This window comes from Ammospiza caudacuta, chromosome 2 (genome assembly GCF_027887145.1).
Source record: "Ammospiza caudacuta isolate bAmmCau1 chromosome 2, bAmmCau1.pri, whole genome shotgun sequence".
Classification (NCBI taxonomy): Eukaryota; Metazoa; Chordata; class Aves; order Passeriformes; family Passerellidae; genus Ammospiza; species Ammospiza caudacuta.
The window spans coordinates 92,491,450-92,514,988 of NC_080594.1; the positions used below are offsets into that span (position 1 = coordinate 92,491,450).

The following is a 23,539-nucleotide window of genomic DNA, read 5'->3' on the forward strand; positions in this document are numbered from 1 at the left end:
GAGAGAGCGGGAGAGGGAAAGAAACAATTCGCGAGGTAACGAGAAAATTCAACTTTTAAAATTTCTTTTTACTTTTTTTTTTTTTTTTTCCGACCGCCAAAAGGAGAGGTAGAGAGAAAAAAATGTCTTATCCAGAGCGTGACTCTAACAAGAAGGCTCCGGCAGGACTCTTGTTTCAAAGGGGACAAAGTGCTTCAGCAACAGCACAACTTTGAGAAATGCATCATCACCACCATCACCACCATCATCATCACAGGAAGTTTTCTTAGGACACCAACAAAACTTGCAATTAACAGAGCAAAAGGAGATCGAGGAACCGAGGAGAGAAAGACAGAGAGGCAGAAAAAAAGGAAAATATACCCACACACAAAGCCTTAAAGGAAGAAGAAAAGGAAAAGTTTCACTCTGAGAGGGGAAGGCTGAGAGGAGGAGATGTACTCCTAGGGGAGCGGAGGGGAGAAGGCACGGGGGCTTTTTGATCCCCCCCCCCCTTTTTTTCGCTTTTTAGCCTTTGTTTGGTTTCCTCCCTGCGAGCAGCAAACCCGGGCGAGAAGAAGGCGGAGGAAAACTACATGTACAGCTAAATATTTCTCTTTTTTTGGAAAAAAAAAAAAGAAAGGCTAAAAAAATATAAAAGGCGAAGCGAGAGCCGGCGACCGCAACGAGCGCGCCGCGGAGCGGAGGCAGGACGGCCGGCGGACGGGCGGCGGAGAGCGCGCAGCGGAGCGCTAGCAGGTGAACCCCGCGCCCCGGCGCCCCGGCGAGGCTGGGAAGGCGGCGGCGGCGGCGGCGGCGCGGGCGGCGGCCCCGGCAGCGGCCCCGGCAGCGCCGGGCAAGGGCGCTCGCGGCGGGCGCCCGGCAGCCGGCGGCGGCGGCGCAGCGGCGTCTGCGGCGCGGCGGGGGCGAGCGGCGGGCGGCGGGCGCGGGATGGCCGCGGCCACCTCTAACCCCTACCTCCCCGGCAACGGCATCCTGGCGGCCGGCTCCATCGTCCACGCGGACTCGGGCGGCGGCGGCGGCGGCGGCGGCGGCGGCATGCAGCCGGGGAGCGTGGCCGTCACCTCGGTGGCGGGCGGCTACCGCGGCGACCCGGCGGCCAAGATGGTCCAGAGCGACTTCATGCCGGGCGCCATGGCCGCCAGCAACGGCGGCCATATGCTGAGCCATGCCCACCAGTGGGTGACAGCCCTGCCCCACGCCGCCGCCGCCGCCGCCGCCGCCGCCGCCGCTGCCGCCGAAGCGGGCTCGCCCTGGTCCGGCAGCCCCGTGGGCATGACGGGCAGCCCCCAGCAGCCGCCGCCGCCGCCCGACGTCAAGGGCAGCGGCGGACGCGACGACCTGCACTCGGGCGCGGCGCTGCACCACCGGCCGCCCCACCTGGGCCCCCCGCACCAGGGGCACCCGGCGGCCTGGGGGGCGGCGGCGGCCGCCCACCTACCCTCCATGGCCGGCGGGCAGCAGCAGCAGCAGTCGCTCCTCTACTCGCAGCCCGGGGGTTTCACGGTGAACGGCATGCTGAGCCCCCCCCCCGGCGGTCAGAGCCTGGTGCACCCGGGGCTCGTGCGCGGCGAGACGCCGGAGCTGGGCGAGCACCCCGGGCATCACCACCACCACCACCACCAGCACCCCGGGCACCACCCGCCGCACCACGGCGGCGTCAACAGCCACGACCCGCACTCGGACGAGGACACGCCGACCTCCGACGACCTGGAGCAGTTCGCCAAGCAGTTCAAGCAGCGGCGGATTAAGCTGGGCTTCACCCAGGCCGACGTGGGGCTGGCGCTGGGCACCCTGTACGGCAACGTCTTCTCGCAGACCACCATCTGCCGCTTCGAGGCCCTGCAGCTCAGCTTCAAGAACATGTGCAAGCTGAAGCCTTTGTTGAACAAGTGGCTGGAGGAAGCCGACTCTTCCACGGGCAGTCCCACCAGCATCGACAAGATCGCCGCCCAGGGCAGGAAGAGGAAGAAGCGGACCTCCATCGAGGTGAGTGTCAAGGGGGCCTTGGAGAGCCACTTTCTGAAATGCCCCAAGCCCTCCGCCCAGGAGATTACGAACCTAGCGGACAGCCTGCAGCTGGAGAAGGAGGTGGTCAGGGTTTGGTTTTGCAATCGGAGGCAGAAAGAGAAACGGATGACCCCCCCGGGGATCCAGCAGCAGACCCCCGACGATGTCTACTCCCAGGTCGGCACCGTCAACTCCGACACGCCGCCCCCTCACCACGGACTGCAGACCAGCGTGCAGTGAGGGCACCGCGGGCGGGCCGGGCAGCGCGGGGCAGCGCGGGCCAGGCCGGGCCGGGCACCGCCGCCGGCACCGCCGCCGGCCCCGGCACCGCCGCGCACAGCCGCACGCTCACACCGACACACGCGCGCACACACACACACACACACACACACACACGATCCAGGCTCGTTCAGACTGCTTGTGTTTATATATATATGGATATATGCGTGCATCTATATATATATAAGATCGATACCAATAGGGAGCGGTGGAGAAGGTCGATCCGAGCGAGAGCGTTTAGACCGTGTTGGGAAGACGGGGTGGAGATGCATAATGCACCAAAACTGCAGATGTGCCGGGGGGTTGGTTGGTTGGTTGTGGGGAAAGGGCTTGGGGGGTGGGCTTGGGCTTTTTAAATTTTATTTTTATTTTTATTTTTCTCCAAATTATCCCCTTCTCGCAGTAAGGAACACCACCGTCTGCGCTTCTTCTCTCCCCTCCTCCTCCCCTCCACCCCCCGCACTCTTCCCCCCATCCCCAAAAGGGCTCTCTTCTATGAATCACAGAAACTTTTTTTTCTCCTTTCTCTCTCCCTCTTTTTAATTTTTTTTTTCCCAATGGGAGCAGTCAAAAAATGGGAAGCAGAAGAAAAATAATCTGGTTAATCAGAGGGTGCCTGCTGCATTCCGGCACCCTGTTTTTCTTGGCCAAACCGTAGAATTTTGGTGCAAGGCAGATATCCACTCTGAAAACATATATATCTATATATCTATATATTCTGCAAAATGAAAGGGTCCACTTTTTCCAGGAAAAAAAAATATGCACACAGCACTAAAAACAAGCAGGCTGAATAGGGAAGCAAATACATATATATATATTTATCTATATATATAGGTATAGCTATAGAACAAAAATATGGAAATAAATGCCCGCACGCGGAGAAAACTGACCCTGAGGATAAAGGGGGGAGGGACAGACGCCAGGGGGAGGGTGAGAGAAGGAGATGTTGTTGGTCCCTAAAGTTCGAGCTCTGTAGAAGGACTTTGCATGAATTAAAGGAACCAGGGAAAGAAAGGGAAATAATTTAGGGCTGTCAAAGTCCTGCTCCTGACGGCTGCCAATCATCATGGAAGAGTCATAAAAAAAATCCACTGCTAATATTTTTTTTATTAATATTTTTATTTTTTATTTCTGGACTGATTCAGATAAAGGGATTTAGAAGGACTGAGCATCTGCAGCTGCACTTATCTGAACTTCTCCTCTCCTAAATCCGTTGCCAACTTTGATTGAATGGGTGCTGTGGATGTGATTATATAATACTGCCATTTCCAAGCAGTGTTTTTGGTAGGTTTTAATAAACAGACTTTTCAAAAAGACGGCAATATAGAATTGTTAGATCCGTTGTTGATCTAAAAAAAAAAATTTGCTTTATATTTTCATTAAATGACTTCTTTTAATATTTTATTCAGAATACCTATGAACTGCTGCAAAACGGTAATTTATTTTTTCCCCAGATCTTGTATTACGTGTTTTTTTCAGACGAGCACAAATCAAAATGAAATGAAAATATGGACAGTTGTTAGGTAATAAGGGTATCTTTTGATGTGATAATTTGATTGTAATTTAATTTGAGTAGTGATTCCGTAAGAGCTGATTGAGAAAATAAATTTGTTAGAATGAAATAGTCTGTGTCTGATGCATAAACACTGTGTCGAAAAACAAACAAACGAAAAAGTTCTCTGAAGGGACATACTGCTAAAGTGAGAGGGATACGGAGGGTGCGACCTGCGGGCTGCCCGGCCCGTGCTCCCGGCAGTGCCCCCGCCTCGCCCTCGCTGCTGCGCGGGGCCGTGCCCTGCCCGCCGCTCCGCCGGGCCCGACCGCGCTGCTTCCCTCAGCGCCGGGACCCTGCGCCACCGGGGAGGACGGAGGCATTAGAGCTCGCCACACGCCACCTTGCCCCGAAAGGGCTGCGGCGCTTCGGCTTGGGCTGGCACCCGGGCGCGGGCGGCACCTGAGCGCGTCCTCAGGTCCCGCGTGGCCGCTGCTCAGAGGGATGTTCCCAAAAGTTCAGCCTTGTTTCCTCTCTTTCCAAACTGAGGCTAGACGGGGGGGAGGTGCGGGGAGGGAGGGGGGGGCAAAGAGGGAGAAGGGGGGCTGACCTGTAATTTATTTTGGCTCATTTTATGTATGTGTTAATATTTGTATTTAATTTATCTTTATAATTTAAAGGAAATTATATTTTATAATTTTTTTCCTGATCGAATATATAGAATAATACTTTTAGCATCCCACGTGCGGTCTTGCCTAGTTCACCGTTTCTGTTGTTGCTGTTGCTGTGGCTGTTGTTGTTGTTTTAAGGTTTTTCTGTGGGGTGTGAAGTGGTGTAGTCTAGTTTTCTCCTCCACTTTGCCATAGCGCTGCCATGCCTTCTTTGCAAACACACGCGCGTGTCAGTAGCGTTGGAGATGCCGATAGATGCACTAGCTGACCTGTCATATTTATCCACTAGAATTTATTGCAATGTGGGGACAAGTGAACGACCGCCTCAACTCTCTTCATTTTGCAGCGGGGAGGTTGTGGGAAGTAGAGAGCTGCATCTAATGCATCCACCCGCCCCCACTGATAGTCTGCTGGAGGATAAGGTTTTCTTTTATGATCCAGCTCGTCTGTGGCTCCTTCCTCACCTTCCTCTTCCTCCCCTCCTCCGCGCCCCCTCCCTCCTGCCTTGCTTCTCTACGTACTATTGAGGCAGGGGTTAAACCCCCAGAAAACTGCTGTAGGAACAGCAAGCATTTCTTCCTTTCAGATAGGCCTTGTGTAAGTCCATAAATCAAAGCCAACCTGGGAGCCGCGCACCGGGATGCATTATTTTAACACCAGCTCGTAGTAAATATCACCGTCGGTTTGATTTGTGAAATCCGAAAGGCCCTACTGACACGGAGGAAATAAGCGGGGGGGGTGGGGGAAGAAGCCAACCCAACAAAGGGAAAGAGAATCCGAAAGGGTAAAGGACGCTATTTCTTTTGTTCGTTGTAGCAGAAGCTGCTGCTGATTTTGCAGCTGGGGAGGGAAGCCGGGCCGGGCGGGGGCCGGCGTGCGGGCGGCCCGGCCGGGCTCCGCTCCGGGGCCGGGTACCGCTGACACGCGAGGTGGGATCCTGCTTTCACACACGAAGGGGAGCAGTTGTATCAGCCGCGGAGAAAGTCTATTTAAATTTCGGAGCGGTATTTGGTTACTCGATTTGGATGGCAACAAAGAGCTAACGTTAGGCTTCACGCTGGTTTCTATTAAAAGGCAACCTTTGCGGGTTGCTGCCTCCGAAAAGCTGGGGGTTAGGCTGGAGGAGAAACGTGTGGTCGGAGGGACCGGCAAAATGTGCCCGTTCCGTGGACTTGTTATGCACAAAAAGTGAGGCCATGGGCGCTCCCCCCTCCGCCCCTCCGCCCCCTCCCCCGCCCCCGAGAAACTGAATCCTTTGAATGTATTTAGGAATTTCAGGGTTGTGAGTCTCTGAGATAGCGAGAGGTAGATAATAAGTGAGAGGGTTTGCGCTAAGGGTTATATTGTTACACGTGTAAATAATGAAAATATTGTTATATATCGCCAGATCTCTTAATGAATTTAGTAATTGTATTCATTTATAATATCAGTGTTCTGTGCTTGGTAATAGAGTCGGCATCGTTTTCCTTACTATTTTTTTTTTTTTAATCTTCTTTTTTTTTCCCCTGCCTGAAGGAAAGCCAAATGTTTTACAAAGTTATGTTTGATCAGACTGGGTAATCCCGAGATGTGATTATTTATAGTTTACATTTTCATATCCTGCGGTCCTCTATTACGCCCCAGTCTTCTCACTCACATCCCATCTTTCCCCAGTCGAGTCTGTACACAATAAATCATTTTCAGGTGTATTTAAAATAGTCATGTCACTGCTGTTGGTCTGCGTATATTCCGAAATTTAGCAGAGAGCTCTACTTTGGTTTAAAAACGCAGCAGTTCCTATCGGAAAGTGAACTTTACATAATCCTTATGCTTTAATGTAGTGACTCGTGTTTGCACATTACAATGCTCATAACTTGTTTTGTATGAATGGTTTTAAATGGAACGTTTAGAGAATAATTGGTTCTAATATGAAATGCAGTATATACTATTGATAATTTTATCAATAAGTGTACTATTTTAAATAACTTTAACAATTACATTTGGGTTTTTTTTAAATTATATATTTGTAAAATATTTATCCTGTTGAAAGCAACAATACATTGTTGTATTTATTCGTTTATTTTTGTAATAAATGATCAACATCTTCAAGCTACAGCCAAATCGATACTTCTATATATTTATACAGGGATACCTTTCTGAAGCCCAGAGATGCACATTCCGATTTGGAAGCGAGTGTAAAGATTACCTCTGTAACTGGCAAGCTGCAGGACAAACTGTAGGCGTGAGCTACTTCGCCACATGTACTTTAGTTTGCCTAAGTTCCAGGGTAATTAATCAAACTCTAAAAGGGACGCAACAAGTCCCGACCTCGGAGGCAGGCATGGGGCGAGCGCTTGAGGACAGGGATTCATTTTGCTACTGCCAGGGTTGACGAGGAGCTCGGTCGCCTCTGGCGAGAGGAATGGGTGGCTGGATGGAGCGGTCGGAGGAGATGCAGAGAGGTGGTTATTGCCCCATCGGTGTTTTCAGTTGCAGTTTGGCACAATGGAGCGGGCGCAGCCTTCAATAGGCGGCGGAGCGAGGGGAGAGGAGGGCGGCGAGCGGCCCCGCAGTGTCAATGACACAGCAGTAGGGAGTTCTTCGCTTGAGAGCCTTTGGCGGCACAAAAAGCTGAGGGGTGAAGGCCGAACGGGGGAAGGCTGGCCGCCCATCCCGTGCTGCCCGACCCCAAAGGAGCAGCGGGGTCGGCGGCGGTGCCCTCGGGGCTGCGGCGGGGCCCGCGTCCCGCTCGCCCCACGGCCGGCCCGGGCTGGCTCGGCGGGCCCGGGCTCACGGCGCTGCCGCTCTCCTCCGCCCGCGGGGAGCTGGGCCGGGGCAGCGCCGACGGCGCGGCCGCCGCTGCCCGCCCGGCCCCGGTGCCCGGCGGTGCCCCCGGTGCCCGGCGGTGCCCCCGGTGCCCGGCGGTGCCCCCGGTGCCCGGCGGGCGGTCCCGGGGCGGCGGGCGGCCCGGGGGAGCGGCGGGCGGGCGGCGCGGTGCCGCTGCCGCAGCTGCCGCGGGTCCCACAAGTTGTTTTCCTCGTGGCGACCATTCAGCAAAACGCAGGATCCTTTCTCCAAGATTTAAATTTCGCGGATGAATTACCATACAGCGGTTGCTTAGCAACTAAATTCAAGCCGGGCTAAGAATATGCAAGCTTTTTGTATTCTCATTAATAAAAATGCCACTCTGACACAGCAACCTGACTTTGGATCACTGCAACTTCTGTAAAAGCCATAGGAGAATACAAACCGGCTCCTCCATTTAATTACAGATCAGAGTGGCTTGAAATGTGATGTTTTGTTAATCTATCTTCCTAAAAGCGATGTAAAAAATAACGGCTTTTCAAGAGCAGTGGAAAACTACTTTTTTAATGGAGCTGTCTCCTGGTGCTACTGATGGCTGCAAAGCAAAACCTTTTTTTTTGAGTCACACTTTCAAGTAGCATCCCCTCTTCCGTTTTGAGTTTCCTGAAATTAAAAAAAAAAAAAAAAAAATTAAGACATTTGGAGCCACAAGGGAAAAAAATAAAAATAAATAAGCTGCAGCCGATTAGCGCATTAGAGGGGAGAACATTGCTCGGGAAAGGGAAGAGGGGATTAAAAATGTCAAGGTGCAGCCCCTGCCAGGCACAGACCCACGATGAGAGGTGCAGTCTGTCCTTGCTCTGAAGCAGGAGTCTCTTGTGCAGAAGTGGCTCTCTTTGGCATAAAGTGCGTGGGCACATCGGCTGGGGAGGGCGGGGGAAAAGCCTTCAGGGACACCTTGTTGAATGTTTCTCTCCAAAATTTATTTCCCCTTCTGCTAACATTTACTTTATATTGCTTTTAGATCGGCAGTGATAAGATCTTGGCGTTAGAATCTGGCATCTTACACCCAATCTCATATATATGGGAGAATGACCTCATCAGAAGAGGACTGTGTGTATAGATAGAAAAATTTAAACATAGACTAGACACCTACATATAAATCTATATATAAAGACGTGTGTGTATTATATATATATCTATATATATATAGATATATATTTGTGTGTGTGTGTGTGTATGTGTGTGTGTGCCTTTAGCAGTACCAAAAAACTTCCCTGCCAGCCCGGCAGAGCCCAGGCAGGGCTGCTTTCCCCGCTGGGCGTTCGGAGGGGGGCGGCGCCCTCCCGGGGCAGGGCTGCACGCAGGGTGCCGGCAGCCAGCGCCGGGGCTGCCCCTGCCTGCCCGCCGCCGCCCGTGTGTGCGGGAAGGGCACCGGCTGCCGGGCACGCCGGGCGCTCTTGCTGGTGCCTGGGGCTTTGGGTTCTGGTGATGCTTTAGCGACGAAGAGTCAAAGCCAAACTTTCTTCTCCCTTGTCCCCCCCCCGGCCCCCGCTCCGGGATTGTTAAAAATTGAGCCTGAATTGTATAAACGCCAAGCCACGTTAAAAGTTCAGACATGTGGGGTTTTTTTCCTCTCCGTCGGGGCTTGTCTGCAGGAGGTGGAGGGGATCTTGGAGGTCTGTCCGAGCTGTGCAGGTCACTGAGGAATCAGGGGGTTCTCCCCCTTCCCCCCACCACCGCTTCTCTCTTTCTCTTTTAAGATTTTCTTTTTTCCCCTGAAAAGGGGACGATGACCTAATGGGGGGCAGTCGAAGTGGGTAGGCATTTGCCAAACGTGAGCTTGTGATGGAGGGTGCTCTCTCTCTTAGCAGGATTGAGTCTGTACTCACTTTAAAATGTAGAACGGCAGAAAAAAAAAATCCCGTATAACAAATACTGGGGGAAGAAAGGCAGTGAAGTGAGAACCTGCGAAGACTAGAGTCCCCCTGAAACTCAGGCTCACCCAAAGCTTTAGCAGGGTGTTTTGCTTCTCTCCCCAACAGTTATAGGATGAGCATCACAAGGCTATAGCACAAATAATCAGGTTCCATTCCATTTTGCATCGCTCTCTAACAAAGTTGAGATTAAAAGCCAAAATTCAAGCACAGCCCTTACAGAGCTGTCGAATAGTGCCAGTACATATGTTTCCCACTCACATGTTGAAAACTGTACCTTCAAACATAGGCTTGTTTCTGATATCTTGCATTTTTTCAACTACAAGGGGGGAAAAGCTAAACAGAACTTTTCTGAATTGTTCCTATTGTGCCCATCCATGATTGAAAAGACAGCATTACACCAGCTCTGTACCTCCAACATAAACAGGGAAAGTTTAGCAAGACAAGCTCACTGTCATACCACAATGGAAATCTTTATTTTAGACTTGGGACAGTTCAAACCAGTTTGACACTAGTATTGAGCACCACAAAGTATGTGGTTTGGAACAAACTTTCCTTCACATAGTGTGAAGTGGATTGTCAGGCTTGATGCCAGATGCTCAGTTACTTCGAGTGTCCCTTCGCTGCTTCTCTTGCAAGGCAGAGGAGAGTTTCCATTTGCAGGGACAGTGCTTTCATATCAGACCACTGCCCCATGCCCTCCGAAGTCCAGGCATGGGGTGCTAGCAGAACTATTTCTTCCTCAAAAGGATCCTAAGATGAGAAAGGGGAAAATGGATTAGAAAGGGGGAACCAGCTGGGGACTGTTCCTTTCCCTGGTAGTAGGCCTGCTCTTAAAGCACAATGTCAAGGCACTGCGGTACGCATGTGAAATGACAAAGACAGATGCTGTTTCTTCCTGAGGTCCACAGTGAGTGGAGAAAGTCAAAGGATTGTTGACTGTCTTGAGTATGGGGCCATTCTTTCAAACTGAAATGAATTGATTTTAAAAAGCAGGGACTGGCTAATGGGAAACCGGGTATGTCTGCTATATTTATATGCATCAAACCGAAATTTAAACAACTTGAGGGAATGTGGGCTGTATAAACATTTTATATATAGTAACCTTTTTGTTATTAGTTTTGGAAATACTTGGAGCTGCTTCCCTGCCACTGCTCCATACAGCTGACTAGACAGCATTCAGTCCACACTACAGTCAAACAGGAGTTGTTTGCTCAACAGCTCCAGGTTCCATTTTCAACTGGAGTACTAGTGTACACCTGGAGCTGGTCGCATAAACCCAGACAGCCTGATGTATGCAGACCCTTTCACCAAGCAGGCAGATAAAATACAAAAACTAACTGCATGACTGTAGAGTTTTGGGCTGGAGGGTCTTCTGAACAGGTTGGTGTGGTTGTTTGGACTTTTCCTCTCTCTGTGTGAGTACTCATGAGAATCCTCTGAAGCTGAGATTGGGCTCATCTCTTCACCTCCCTTCTACATTCAAAACATTACAAATATTTACCAAGTAGAAAAGATATGAGAAGTGCTGGGAATTGATCATTATTATACCCCTTCACTGATAGAAAATGGGCCCAGGATAGGAGAGATGAAATTAATCTTTCTAGAAAAAAAAAAAAAAAAAAGTGTTGATAAAGAATTGTTCTGGAATAACATAAATTTCTTTCATCACCTGGAGCTCTCATTCAAAACAGGGGTCTCTCTGCCTGAGTGGGATATTTTTCAGAGAAATATAATAGATATTTGTTTCAGAGTCCACACTAAAGCTACAGATCAAATGCAAGGTGCAAATCTCTCCATTTGTTTCTCACTCTCACACATATGCATCCACACGCACATGCATCCACACACACATGCAAACATGCACTCCCTTCTCTTCTTAAAATAATAAGACATTCTCTCCTCAGTTCTCTTGCCTTCTCTGTTTTATGCAGATCCATATTCAGATGTGTACTAAATTTTTTTAACCCACATTGCTGATATTGTCTAGATTGTTGAGAAAATTAAACTAAACAAGGAGCTGTGTGAAATGTTGAACTTTAAATACCATCCGCTACCTTGAGAAGAAGAAAATTAGTCAATAAATGCTCAGGTTTCTACTGGTTTTAGATTATCAAAATTAAAATTATATTTTATTAGTTTCTTTGATTTTTTTATTCTGATGAGAATTCCCTCATGCTAATAAGTGGGTATTTGAAAATAGTGCCCTTTCCCTTTTGATTTGGTACTGAAGGACAGGGTTACAGTGTCTCCCCTACGTGTTAATGCTGTATAGGGATGTGTTTAATTTTATGAACGGTGTGTGTGTTTCTGTGAATACCAGGCAAGACTACTATATCACTCTCAGTAGCCCAGAAGAGGCATGTTTTACCTGAAGAACTGGGCTTGGGCTGGATGCTGCTGTTGTTCTAGGTTTGGGTTTTAATTGCCCGGCCTATTCTCTCAAGTCAATATTAATGCCATACAGCACGGCTGAGGCCAGGGCTGAGTGAGCCCCGTCATTAACAATAGCATAAACAAAGGAAGGGGACCAGTTACCTTGACATTCGATGCCCGCTTTGTTCCCAAGCTTCCAACTGCATCCTGAAGCCCATACAGGGAAGTATTGCCCTACGGGAATGAATAATCCACTCCAGCTATTGTCCCAATCTCCTGCAAAACAAAACAACACAACCAAAACAAAGATGACAACACTCCCTCGCTCCGCGAGGAGTCAGCGAATGGTTCCATCCCTTCCTGCCTTTCCCTGGCCACTCGTGTTATTGAGCTTCTCCCCACAAACGCTGCCCACTGCAGCCCACAGGTGCATCCCAATTTGCACATGCACTCCAGCCTGCTATTCCCCAGTTTTTTGGGGGCATGGGGTTGGAGGCACCTCCTCCTGTGCCAGCGCAGCCCGGCTGGGTCCCTACCGCGACCGGGCCGCGCTGGGGGAGCTCGGTTGGGTGGGCTGCCCTCCGGCCGTGCCCGCCCCCGGCCCCTCAGCGCATCTCCGTGCACCACTGTGGGGATGCGAGGGCCGAACGTGACCCTCTGTGTATCTGTGTGCATCCCCATTGCCCTTCCAGCCTCTCCCTCGGGGCAGGTTTCCCGACCTTGCCCTCCCTGCCTGGCAGCTCCCGCTCCGTAGCCCCCTGTCTTTGGCAGAAAAGCCCGGAGGGGCCTCCCCTGCTCACGCCCAGTCGAGGGAGCTGCATGGAGTGGGAACAGCTTTTTCCTCTGACAAATAATTAAGTTCCCCGAACTCAGTTTTTCTTGCCCTTCTCCTACAGTCCCATGCTGGCCGTCGGAGCAGAGGGAGGGATGGGCAGAAGTCCCCTTAAGTTTGTGGATGGCTGATTTGACCCCCTCCTTCCCCTCACGGAGGGAGACACGGGCCAGACCACGGCAGCGCTGCCGTGGGGCTTGGGGCTCGTTCCCGAGCCGGCCCCGCTTCTGAGGCAAGTTTTGCTCCCTCTGTGCTCGGAGGGGCCCCAGTTCAAGCTCCAGGAACCCTGCGCCTTCACCGGGTTCTCCGGGAGAAGATGAAGGAGACTTGGTAGCACAGCCTGAGGTAGAAGGAGGCCTGAGGAGACATTTACATCGATCCCATACAGCCAAATCCATCCTCGCATGGTGCCTCTGTGTGGGGAGGGGAGAGGCATACAGCGGGTTGCGAAGGAGGTAGTTTGAACCTAAAGCCCCTGCTTCAAAGGTTAATAGCTCCCTCGTCAAACGCTGCCAAACGCTGCTGGGCCGAAGAAAGGGGAGAAGAGGGGGGGAAAAAGAGCATCAACATTGCTACAAATTTCAAAGCACTGAAAATAGCTCTGAGAAATCCCGAGGATCCTCCACCGGTGCTTTTATATCCCCGGGACATAGGCATTAGGAAAAGCTTTTCTCGGATGTGCTTGTGAGCAAGGCCAGTGGGAGCTGCGGCTGCCTTTGGGGCGAGCCGGGTGGCGGGGAGGGGGCTGCGGGCAGCGCCTCCCCCGCCTCCCCCATCCCCCGCACCTGCAGCCTCTGCGTGCGCTGGGGACCCTGCTGCTGTCGGCTCTGCCACCATCCCCCCGGGCCGTGTCGGGAGCAATCCCACTCCCAAATCCTCCCCCAGCCCCGGCCCCCGGGCCGTGTTCCCACCGGGAGCCGCGGCGGCCGGGCAGGGGCCGGCCCCGGCAGCCCTTTATGCGCAGCGGTCAGCAGCCGGGTTGTGGGTTTGCAGCTGCATGCAAATAAATCCCCGGCAATAATCTAATGCGGGTGCTGCCCCGACGACAAAGTGCCGGCACAAACGCAAGTGCTTTTGTTTGGTTTTTACCACCTCGGTCCCGCATCCAAGGAAAATAAATAAAACTAGGGAGGGAGAGGGAGAAAGTTGGTTAATATGGGTGTTTCTTCCAACGAAGCCTGCTTTTGTGATACACGAAAACCGAAGATTTGCATCCTGCATCTCTGCGAGACCTGCAACACTACCTATCCCAGCTGGAGAGAGCGATCCCACCCGTGAGGAGCAGGAACGAGGTGTCCTGTCCACCCGATCGACCTTAGCTGTTACGTTCACAAGTGGAAAACGCATCTCTTCCCACAGTTTTAAATTAATTTTAGCTGCATTCTATATAGAACGGGGCGGGAGGGGGGGGGGGGGGAACACATAATTTTGTACACTATCTTCTATTGCAGGTAAAAGGGGTTTTGTTTGTTTTACTTTTCTCCAAGAAAGGTCCGTTTGCACATACAGGGTGGAGTGGTTTGCTTTTTCCCTTGCTCGTCTTAAGCAAAAGCTGAGTAGAGTCAATGGGATGATGAAGGGGAATAATAAAAAAAAAAAAAGAGAGAGAGAGGGAGGGAGGAAAGGGGAGTCTTTGAGAAAGAGTTGGAGTGAGAGAAGGAAAAAAAAAAATCAGACCGCAAAAAAATCCCAGCAACACAATTCCAGAGAGGATGGGAGGGAATAGAGTTTCCCAATTGCCTTTCTGCGGACTGACATTAAAAAAAAAAAAAAAAAAAAAAAAAAAAAAGTCACATTGAAGCTGAGGCGGGGGAGAGCTTTACTGTTGCGAAGCGTAAATCTCTAAGGACAAGCAGTACTTGATGATGCCTGGTGCCGCCCGGGACGGGCTCACCCCCCGCCGCGGCCGGAGGCCAAGGGGCAGGCAGGGCAAGGGTGAAGCGCCCAGCCCGGGGAGAACCTCCAGTTCTCCCTCTCTCCCGCCCCTAACTTCTGTGAGGGGGGGTCGTTATCATTGTGGAAAATCCCATCTCCCTGGCAAAAGACGGCAAGTTTGTCTGCCCTGGGGGTGCGGGCAGCCGGTGCGCGGTCCCCGGCACAGCCAGGTCGCCCCCAGCCACGGCCCGGTGCAGCTGAGGGGGTGCCCGCTCCGCTTTCGCGTTCCTGCCCCGCGGAGGGGACGCTGCCCCGCAGTCTCAGTGCTGGGCACGCACGGCCGGGCCGCCCCTGTGCCCCGCTGCCCCAACGGCGGCCCTGGGGCCTCCCCTCGGCACAGCGGCCCGGGGAGCTCCACCAGGCTCTGCCCGGCTGCCTCAGCGCCTCTCCCTGGCCTTGCTCGCCCCCAGCTCTCCCCGCTGAGCCCGCCCGGCACCCCCAGCACCCCGGTCCCGGCAGGGAATAGCCCTCCCCTCGGCTGCCCGTGTGCGCGACCCGGCTTCTCCTGCCCTCGGCCCTGCGGCCGTCCCTCTGGTCTCCCTGGCATTCACAGAGCCCGGCCCAGCTGTCGCTTGTCCCCTCGGGGAGCTATTTTCTCCTCTTCCCCCGCTTCCCTCTCCCCAGATGCTCCTGGCCGCAGTCGCCCCCCCGCGAGAGGACTCTGTGGATCCCTCGCTGCCCACCGCTGCCTCCTTGTCTCCGCCGCCGACACAAAAGCCCTGAGCAAAGCGGCCAAGCAGGGACGGCACAGCAAAGCCCACGCCCGCTGCCCTCCCCGTAATGCGAACTCCTGAGGGAAATCTCCATGCGGGGCTGCGCTCCTCAATCCTAGACCCTCTTAATCTTTGCAGCTTTTGGTAGGAGAAAGAGGAGTTTGTCACCTAAGTTGCCCTTCGCACCTTTGTGTGACCTGACGCGGGCACCGGGACAACATTACGCGGGTTTCTGCAATCCAAGAGGACATCTCTGAGCGAGGGGCCGGGAAGTCTCCGGATCACCCCCTTCCCTACATCCCATGCACAGCCTTCTCCCCCTCGTCTTTGAAACTGTGCTTGACACAGCAGCTGAAACACAATTAATTGTAACTGATTAACATGGATCAGTTTCGCCTCCAAAGCACTTTAAGTCAATTCAGCAGCCATAATAATAATTAATTCATTAATAAGTACTACTGGTGCTTCGTCACTAACGCCAAGAAAAGTTTCCCTGAGAAGTACAGGTGGCAGGGAGTGTTAAAATGAAAACATTTGCATGCAACTTTTTAACCAGAAGGGAAAGCACTTTGGTTATATTTGGAGACATGTGTCTCACACATTTCCCCCTTTTTTTGTAAACTATGTAAGAATAAACATTACAGCTCTGGGCTTTTAATTTCTCCAGATGGAATCATAAAGTACCTAGTAGATTTTTTTATATATATATACTATACAATTGAGGACACATGTCTGCTTTTCCCGATGAGGACCGAGAAGCAACTTAATTTGAAGGCATAACTACTGAACCACATTTTGAATAACACACTCGAACAAGTTCACTTTAAAAGGCAGGAAACCACTAAGAGCAGAGCACTGAAAGTTGCTCCTTCCCATTTGAGCTGCAGTGGAAGCTCACAAGCCTGACCTTCGCATACGCTGTGGCGTTTCTGACACCCGTACAGAAGCACACCCGCGCGGAGGCGGCAGGGCGCCTGGCTGCGGAGGGGGCTTTTCCGAGGCACTCGCATGCCCGGAAGGCTCCCCCCGCTCTCAGTGGGCTGAAGAGGCTGCCCGGGATGCCACCCCCGGCGCGACGGAGGAGTCCTCTGATCCGCGGGTGACGTGAGAGGTCCCCTCCTGCCCCCGGCTGCAGCGAGGGCTCCGCGCACCCTCCCGGCGCCGCTCTCCGCTCCTCACACGCACACTTGCGCGCCCAGCAAAGCGCTCTCGTGCAGGACAAAAAGAGGGAGGAAGTCAGGAAACCTCACTATCTTAGGGATCCAGGCATGCTTAGAGGGGCAGGCGCCCCTAGGCTGGGCGAAAAATAATAATAGTAATAAGTTGTTTTGAATTGGTTTTTAAAATCCAAGGACAAGGTTTTTTTCCTTTTTTGTTGGGGGGGATGACTCGGGGGAAGGGGGGTGTTGGTGATGGAAATTACCAAAATACCCTACTAATCTCCCTAAATAGGCTCAGTCTCCCTCTTCCATCTCCCCAGACTCCCCCATCCCCCCTCTCCCCCTCTATGACTTACATGTGTTCAGAGCAACGCAAGGAGTTCCCAACTGGAGTCCTGGCAGAGGGTGGGTTTAAAGTGGGGATGATTTACTCCTCCAGAGCTCGGGTCCCTCGTGTGAGCCTCCAGACCCGTGTCAGCTGGGCACCGCAGACAAACAGCCTTAAATATGCATAAGGAACAGTTCGCTTTCTTAAAGGAGAACTTACCCCACCGGGAAGTTCGCAGCCCGATGGCAGGCACGGGAGGAGGGCGCGGCGGTGGCCTTTGCGCCGGGACAGCCCTAACCCCTTCCTAAGGTGATCGCCTTAGCGGCAGGGCTGGGCACAACCAGCCGCCTTTCGGCTGGGCACCGGGCGGAGAAGCGTTGTCTCATAAGTCCTGGACTTAGTGAGTTCAGGACAAGCAGTTTCATACACGGTCCTGTTCTCTCCTGTGCTCGGCCGGGATGGGTGAGGGACGGAGCCAGCACCTTGGGCAGCCTCGCTCCGGCGGAGCCCCGTGGCAGCCGCTGACAGGCTGCCCGAAACTCGCGGGGTTCTACACCGAGGGGAAACGCGGGACTACCATAAGAAAAAAAAAAGTGTTGGGGGGGAAGAGTGGGACTGATCAAACACCCAGCCATCAGAACCCAAGCAGGCTGTGGACATGGCACGAGCACCTTCCTGGAAAGGAGAAATAATACAGGGAGGGATGGGAGACTACCCGTGGGTTTCGCTCAGCTCCCCGGCTGGGAACCGGCCGGCGCTTCCTGCCCGTTCCTGACAGGATGTTCTCCCGGTAGGAAGGACGGCTCCGCCACGAGCCCCCAGCTTCGCCCTGCTGGCTCCCGAGCCCCCAGCTCTGCCCTGGTGGCTCCCGAGAGCCAAGCCCCGGCAGCCGCCGCGGGGCTGCCGGCAACCCCGGGCAGGAAAGGGAAAGGGACATCCCGACGCTGGGCGCCGCTTCCCCCAGGCCGACTCCCCGCGTTTCGGACAGAACGAGGCTTATTTCTTTTATTAGTGTTGCGATTCTTCCCCCCTCGCCTCCGCACACGTGGTTGCAAAGTCTGTAGCGCCATCTAACGGGAGGAGCGGGCCGGGCCGGGCGCAGGGCACCCAGGCTGGGCTGGGCTGCGCTCCGGGCAGCGAGGAGGTGCCCCCGCATGGGGAAGGGAGCACATCCTGCGCATGAAACCGGCCCGAAAGGTGCTCTGAAACCCGGCCGGGGTTATCCTCCAGGACCTCCCCCCAGCTTTGCGGTTTTATTGTGTCGTTGTAGCTGTGAAGATCTGGAAGAGCTACCGCTATATTTTTAGGGAGGGGGAATGAATAAATTCCAGCAGAGTCTGACAGAGTTGAGAGTAGAAGGAGAGGACCTCTTAGCCCAGCAAGTTTGACTTCTTTCCCTTTGCAGGGAGGTCAGGGAAGGGCCCCAGCCAGCTGCTATGTTTTATAAATGAACAGGGCCCCCATTCTGCTGCTTTAGAACCTTTAGTATCCCAGGAAGCTTTTTGTTTCCAAAATTTTTGAGCATATGCTAATTTTTAACATTAAATTATGATGCTGCCCCTTTGACAGGGCACTTCGGTCACGCCTCTGTCCTCATCCAGATGGGAGGCATCTGACTTGGCCACCCCAGTTCTGTTAAGTCATTGCATTAGTTGCCCAGATCAGTAGGAGACTGTGCACCCCAGGCCTGTGGCACGAGCAGCAAAAAGAAAAAGAGACTCTCCACAATGTTTGAGCTCATTGAAGGTTACATCCAGTCTCTACAGGTGCCTGCCTCACTTCAGGTCTTGCTACCTCTAGGGCTTCAAGTTAGAATTAGACAATGCAGGCGTTTCTGCTGAACAGGATGTAAGTTTTTCTTTAGGTTTGAAGTTTTCCTTATTTCTGCTTCTGCATTTCTTTTACAGGTACAGAATGTGAGCTAAGTCTTCAAGTGCACGTACCAATTTTATTGTGTTTACTTAGGTCTTCTGTACATGCATGTTGGCAGGGAGTACCAAAGAAGCACAGAAATCTTTCTGTCCATACCTCAAGTCATGGAATGGTACTGTAGCCTTTGGCTAGTAAAAACTGTATTTGCATGAGCCATTCAAACTGTATTTATTTTTTCAGTGCAGATTGTCCAATGCCTTTGGATGCCACTTCTGTGTGTGACAAATCCTATGTGGCTTAAATGGCCCGGCTAAATTTGCCCAAGCGATTTTGGCAGATTAGGTGCCCAAGCGTTGACGACATTAATTGAGTCTGAATTGCTACTACTAAGGCCCAGCCCAAAAAGAGAGGGTTTGGGCTACCAAGTCCTGCATGGGATTTTGACTTCTTTCAGACACCAGTGGGGAAATAAAGGCTTAAACTAGAGTTACCAGTCCAAATTTGTTGTATATTTAAGACCTCATTCTTAAAGCCCATACTGAAATATTCAGATTCTGACTCCCTCTTTATTTTGGTGAAACATCTGAAATGCCTTTGATGTCACCTGCATAGTTTGGAAATTGGATTCATCCACCTGCATTGCCTATTCCTTCTTAGCAGAGTAACAACTAATTGTTTTGAAAAACCTAGACCTTAAAATTCAACACTGAAGTCTCCAGATAGCCAGAAATCAACATTTTAGGTGCTCTTTCCTGGTTTATTGTATGGAGCAAAAACTTCCTCCACAGCAGAAGGAATTTTAAGTGAAAGGTGACCAGGACTTCATCCTTTCTAATTGTGCTGTGCCACAGGCCACTACATATACCAGACAATCAAGCAACAGTAACAACTGCTTGATCAATATTCTGCTGCTTGGTCAAATTTTATCAGGGTTTGCATTTTCAGAGGTGAAAGTGTGATTCATAACTCCTGTCCCATGTCATTTCCTGACACTCTATGAGCACCAGCAATTAAAAATAGCACAAGTTTATTCCAATATCAAAATAAGGCTTGTAAATAAAAACTAAACTTCACATGAAAAAAATGAAATAGCATACCATCATTGAACTGGTTTTATTGACAAGAAAAGATAATGTGTATAGCAACAGACAGGAATAGATTTTCATTCCTGGCTCTGGGAATGCTCCTCTTTTTCAATGATTGTGAAGAAAGGCAATTTCTATCTGTGCTGAAAGGAAAATGCATTTTTGGCTTTATGAGCAATACACAGCCTCTAATAGTCAGGCTAGGATGTCTAAGAGTAGGCATAAAAAATGAGACATACTCCAGTTTGTTAGCCACCTAGGAAGAGTTAGGCTAGCAGGGGTTATGACTAGTTCCACTGAAGGGTTTACATGTCTTAAAAGTTAGTTGTCTCAGTATTTGAATTTCAAGTGCCTTTTGCTAAGACTGGCATCCTTGATGTTGTGTTTGGCATCACGGGCTCACTATACTGTGAATTAAGCAGGTGTGTACAGACAAGTCTTTTGTGCCTTATCCAAAGCCATACTGTCCAGCAAATGACAGGAACAGTAGAGAAGCCCAGGATTGTGGTTATATTGAGAAATAACAATTACTGGTTTCAGCTGAGAAAGTTTTTTAAACTAAGAAAGTAAAATTTTTCCTCCACTTCTACATGAACAGTAATGGAAGAACAGCTGCTCAATGCCTTTTAGATGGAGGATTCCTCATGCCTTACCTCACAAGGACTGCAAATCTAGAAGAATGGCACATGACACATTTTGCTGTCACAGCTTCTAGCTTAGCAAAGGTCCTCCTGGTATTGGTGGTGGAGACCTGCTTTGAGCTCTACAGTAGCAGATAATAATTTGTGTCTGTTGGGATGGGATATAAAGATTGTAATTCAACCTAAAATATGACACCTATTTTCTCTTACTATATAATCTTTGGGGCATCCCTATCACTCAAAGGAGTCAAGCTTTGGTTTCTAAATTACTTCAGTGTTGAGAATTTTCTCACACTTCAAAAATGAGAACAGTTCCTTGAGCTAATTTAACACAATGCCCTTCCCAAGTCAGCCCCTGGGGGGGCAGGATTGTGGAGAGGCAGAAGCTGTGGCAATCAGAGGTATCTTTCACTATGCAACTGATGGGGCTGAGCCCATCATAAGCTTTTGAGTTCAAATTTTCTGAAGCTATGGTGGTAGGTTTCTGTTTCTCCAAAGTCCTTTTGATCAGTCACTGGTGGCTTATGTGATGGGACTCTGTTTTTTGGTGGTTTCATTTGTTTGTTTGCTTGGTTTTGTTTTGTTTTTTGAGGGGTTAGTTCTGATTCAACTGAAAAAAACCCCTCTGTCAGAACCAAAGGCTTCTCTTATTGTTTTTCCCATTCTGGTGCAGAAAGACACGGGGCCAAACCCTTTTGGGATTCTTCTAGTAAAGCAAGGAGCATAAATATTCCTTTGTACAAAATTGAAGTAAGTTCATCCACATGAAGTTATTTAATTAAAATTGGAGTAGTTTTCAGAAGTGCTAGGGAATAAGTAGACTCAGCGGGTGCTCAGTCCCACTGTAATTCACAATCCCTTCATGTAGATGCCAATGTTTTGACTTGGCTGGCTATCTTTAATATTTGGGTTTAAAACTTTTGGCCCATGTGTTCTGTTTCCTCAGGGCCCTCTAATCTTTAACTTTTACCATTGAAAAATCTTAATGTTTTCAAGGTTCCACCTTGCTAGCAATATGGTTTGAATCAGATACACTGCACAGAGACTATTTTGATTTTTTAAAAGAACAACCTTATGGTTTTATTTCTGCAGGTATGAATAAAAATCTGATAGATCTTGAGTTTAGAGCTTGCTTTCTCTTGATAGCAGACAGCATGAGGACTGTGATATGGATCAGTGATACAACATGTTTTCCTTCATTAGAAACACAACCCCGACATTAAAAACAGCCTGCTGAAGAATCATATTCATTTAGTAATCATGTAATTTCACAATCAAGGGGTTACTATCCCTCCCCCCACCCCGGCCTCCCTTTAGAACTAGCCATTTATGGGCAACATCTGATACCAATAAGTTCATGATACCTATTTCTAAAAGCAATGCCTGCAGTTCAAATGGAGCTTTAGCAGTTGAGTTATCAGATCCAGCACTAACTGCAGATGGGATTTATCTTCACTAACTTTAGCCATATACTAGTTAGTGTGTAGGCCAAGTCTCAGCTCCCTCCGCATTCAATGGAGAAAGGCAGAGGGCAATCCGTGCCAGCTTAGGCACCTACTAAAGGAGGGATGAGTCACCTTTTGAAGTTGCCTGCAGGGCTCAGTCAATTGCAGCAGGCAGACAGGCAGTCAGCTTAGTTAGAGCGTACCTGACCAGATGGCTGAAGTTGGGGTAGATGGGTCCTGTTCTACCTGTCTGTAGGCAGTGCCAATAAGGACGTGCTGGATTCAGCACTGGCTCAGGCTTCAGGACTAGTCAAGATGTGCTGTTATTCCTGAGTGTCAATGTGTTTTGCCCATAACAAATAATATCTCTCAAACAGGTTCAGGAAAAATGACGCCAGCCTGTAGCACATTTGCTCAATTTATAGTGATGCCAACTAAATGCATTTTTATTCTTTTACCCTTTATTTGCAACCCAAGCTGGAGCAATTCTTAGAAGCAGATCTTACAGTTTTTTCATGACAGGTAAATTGAACCCTCTCTTTTGTTCAAGCATCTTCTGCATAAAAATGTGAATCTAGGAGCCAGGCAATAAACAAAACAAAGACTTCCAAAACCCAAACCAAAACCAGGCAGGAATGAATGTAGGAACACCTTTTCATGTGGATTCAATGGGTTGAAATATAACCCTTTACCCATGTCTGGCACACAGAACTTGTATAGTGTTAAATCTACATCATGATAAAAGCAAGTTTTTCTCTCACTTTCCAGTTAGTGAGACCCCATCAAGCAGGAGGTATGAAGGCAAGGGAGATGCTGGACTGGGAATTGGTAGAAGAAACATGCACCCACCAAAGCATTTTGTGTGTGTTACAGTCCAAGGGCTCAGGCATCAGCTGGAGCCAGGTGGTGGTGGTGATGGGATCAGTCACATTTAGCTTGGGAGGGCATCAGGCTGAGTCAGTCTGCAGCACTGGGCTGGAACAAAGAAAATTGTCAGAGTCATGGTGGAGACCAGACAGGTGAACCTCAAGAGCAGGGCATGACAGAGAATGTCTGGCTAACAGTGGCAGGAGCATGACCAAGCACATTCAGAATAACATATCTGGGGAAAAGAGGAGGGGAACTGTTACTATTATTGAAAATGTCACTCCAAGAACCTCTCTGGAGAAACAGCAAAAGCAGATGGACCCTGTGGGCAGAGAAGAAAATACCCGCTTGCTCATCTGTAAGGACTCCATATATACAATCCCAGTGAAGCCAATGGGTAATTTCCCATGACCTCTTGCAAGAGGAAGAGCAAGTCTTTAGCTCTGCAAGTAGGTTTGGCAAAAAGCAGCACTGCATACACATGAAATGGAGTAGACAAATATTATAGACAACTTTATTTTCATTTTTGAGGGTGTTTGAGTAGCAGGCAGGTAGTGAATGGGGCTTTTTCTCTATGTAGGACATAGCCAGTCTGAATGTTTCAGATAGGAAAGTTCAGCTGAGTAGTCAAACAAGTCTGAGAAAGATGTTTTAAATTTTCCATGAAAACCCACATTCTTCCTCTTATTCGACTCAAGCTTCAAAATATGGGTCCAAACGGAAAGGAAAAGTTTTTTCAAGGTTTGTGTCTTTCAGTTCATGTTTGCCAAACTAGCAATAGTTTGGAACTAAAAAGCTGAGAAAAGATTTATTAAACACTGAAAGAGATCTGCAGTCTTCTTTCATTATGGAAATATCTCCCTTTAATCTCTCCCTCAGATATTCAGCCATGGTTGAGCCCACAAGACTAACTTGGACTAGCAATACCTCTTCTTGCCACAAACACACAGATTTGCTTTCAACTGATGACTTTAACAGCTAGAAAACATTTTTCTGCTTTTGTTGATTTCTTGTGGTTGGCTTGTATCTTTCTTCTTTTTTTTAATTTCTTTTTTTTTCTTTTTTTCCAACTTAACAATCCAAGTTATTTAGGCCTCTTCTTGTTTCCTACTGGT

The 23,539-nt window shown here is 50.1% G+C and overlaps 1 protein-coding gene and 1 long non-coding RNA gene across 2 annotated transcripts; one reads left to right on the forward strand and one right to left on the reverse strand.

Annotated features, from left to right (window-relative positions):
• The first annotated feature begins 927 nt into the window (after nucleotides 1–927).
• On the forward strand, nucleotides 928–2,247 carry POU3F3 (POU class 3 homeobox 3). Its single transcript, XM_058825419.1, has one exon. It carries the CDS (start codon nucleotides 928–930, stop codon nucleotides 2,245–2,247), a length of 1,320 nt encoding a protein of 439 aa, XP_058681402.1.
• A 7,380-nt stretch (nucleotides 2,248–9,627) lies between these two features.
• Nucleotides 9,628–16,752, reverse strand: LOC131554854 (uncharacterized). Its single transcript, XR_009274453.1, has 3 exons — nucleotides 16,543–16,752; nucleotides 11,709–11,822; nucleotides 9,628–9,923 (listed from the first exon to the last, which is right to left on the reverse strand). It is a non-coding gene; the product is annotated as an uncharacterized LOC131554854 (long non-coding RNA).
• Between the last annotated feature and the right edge of the window lie 6,787 nt (nucleotides 16,753–23,539).

What these genes read in the sequence shown, in the direction of transcription:
- POU3F3 (XM_058825419.1), top strand. Translation starts at nt 928, where the DNA reads ATGGCCGCGGCCACCTCTAACCCCTACCTCCCCGGCAACGGCATCCTG.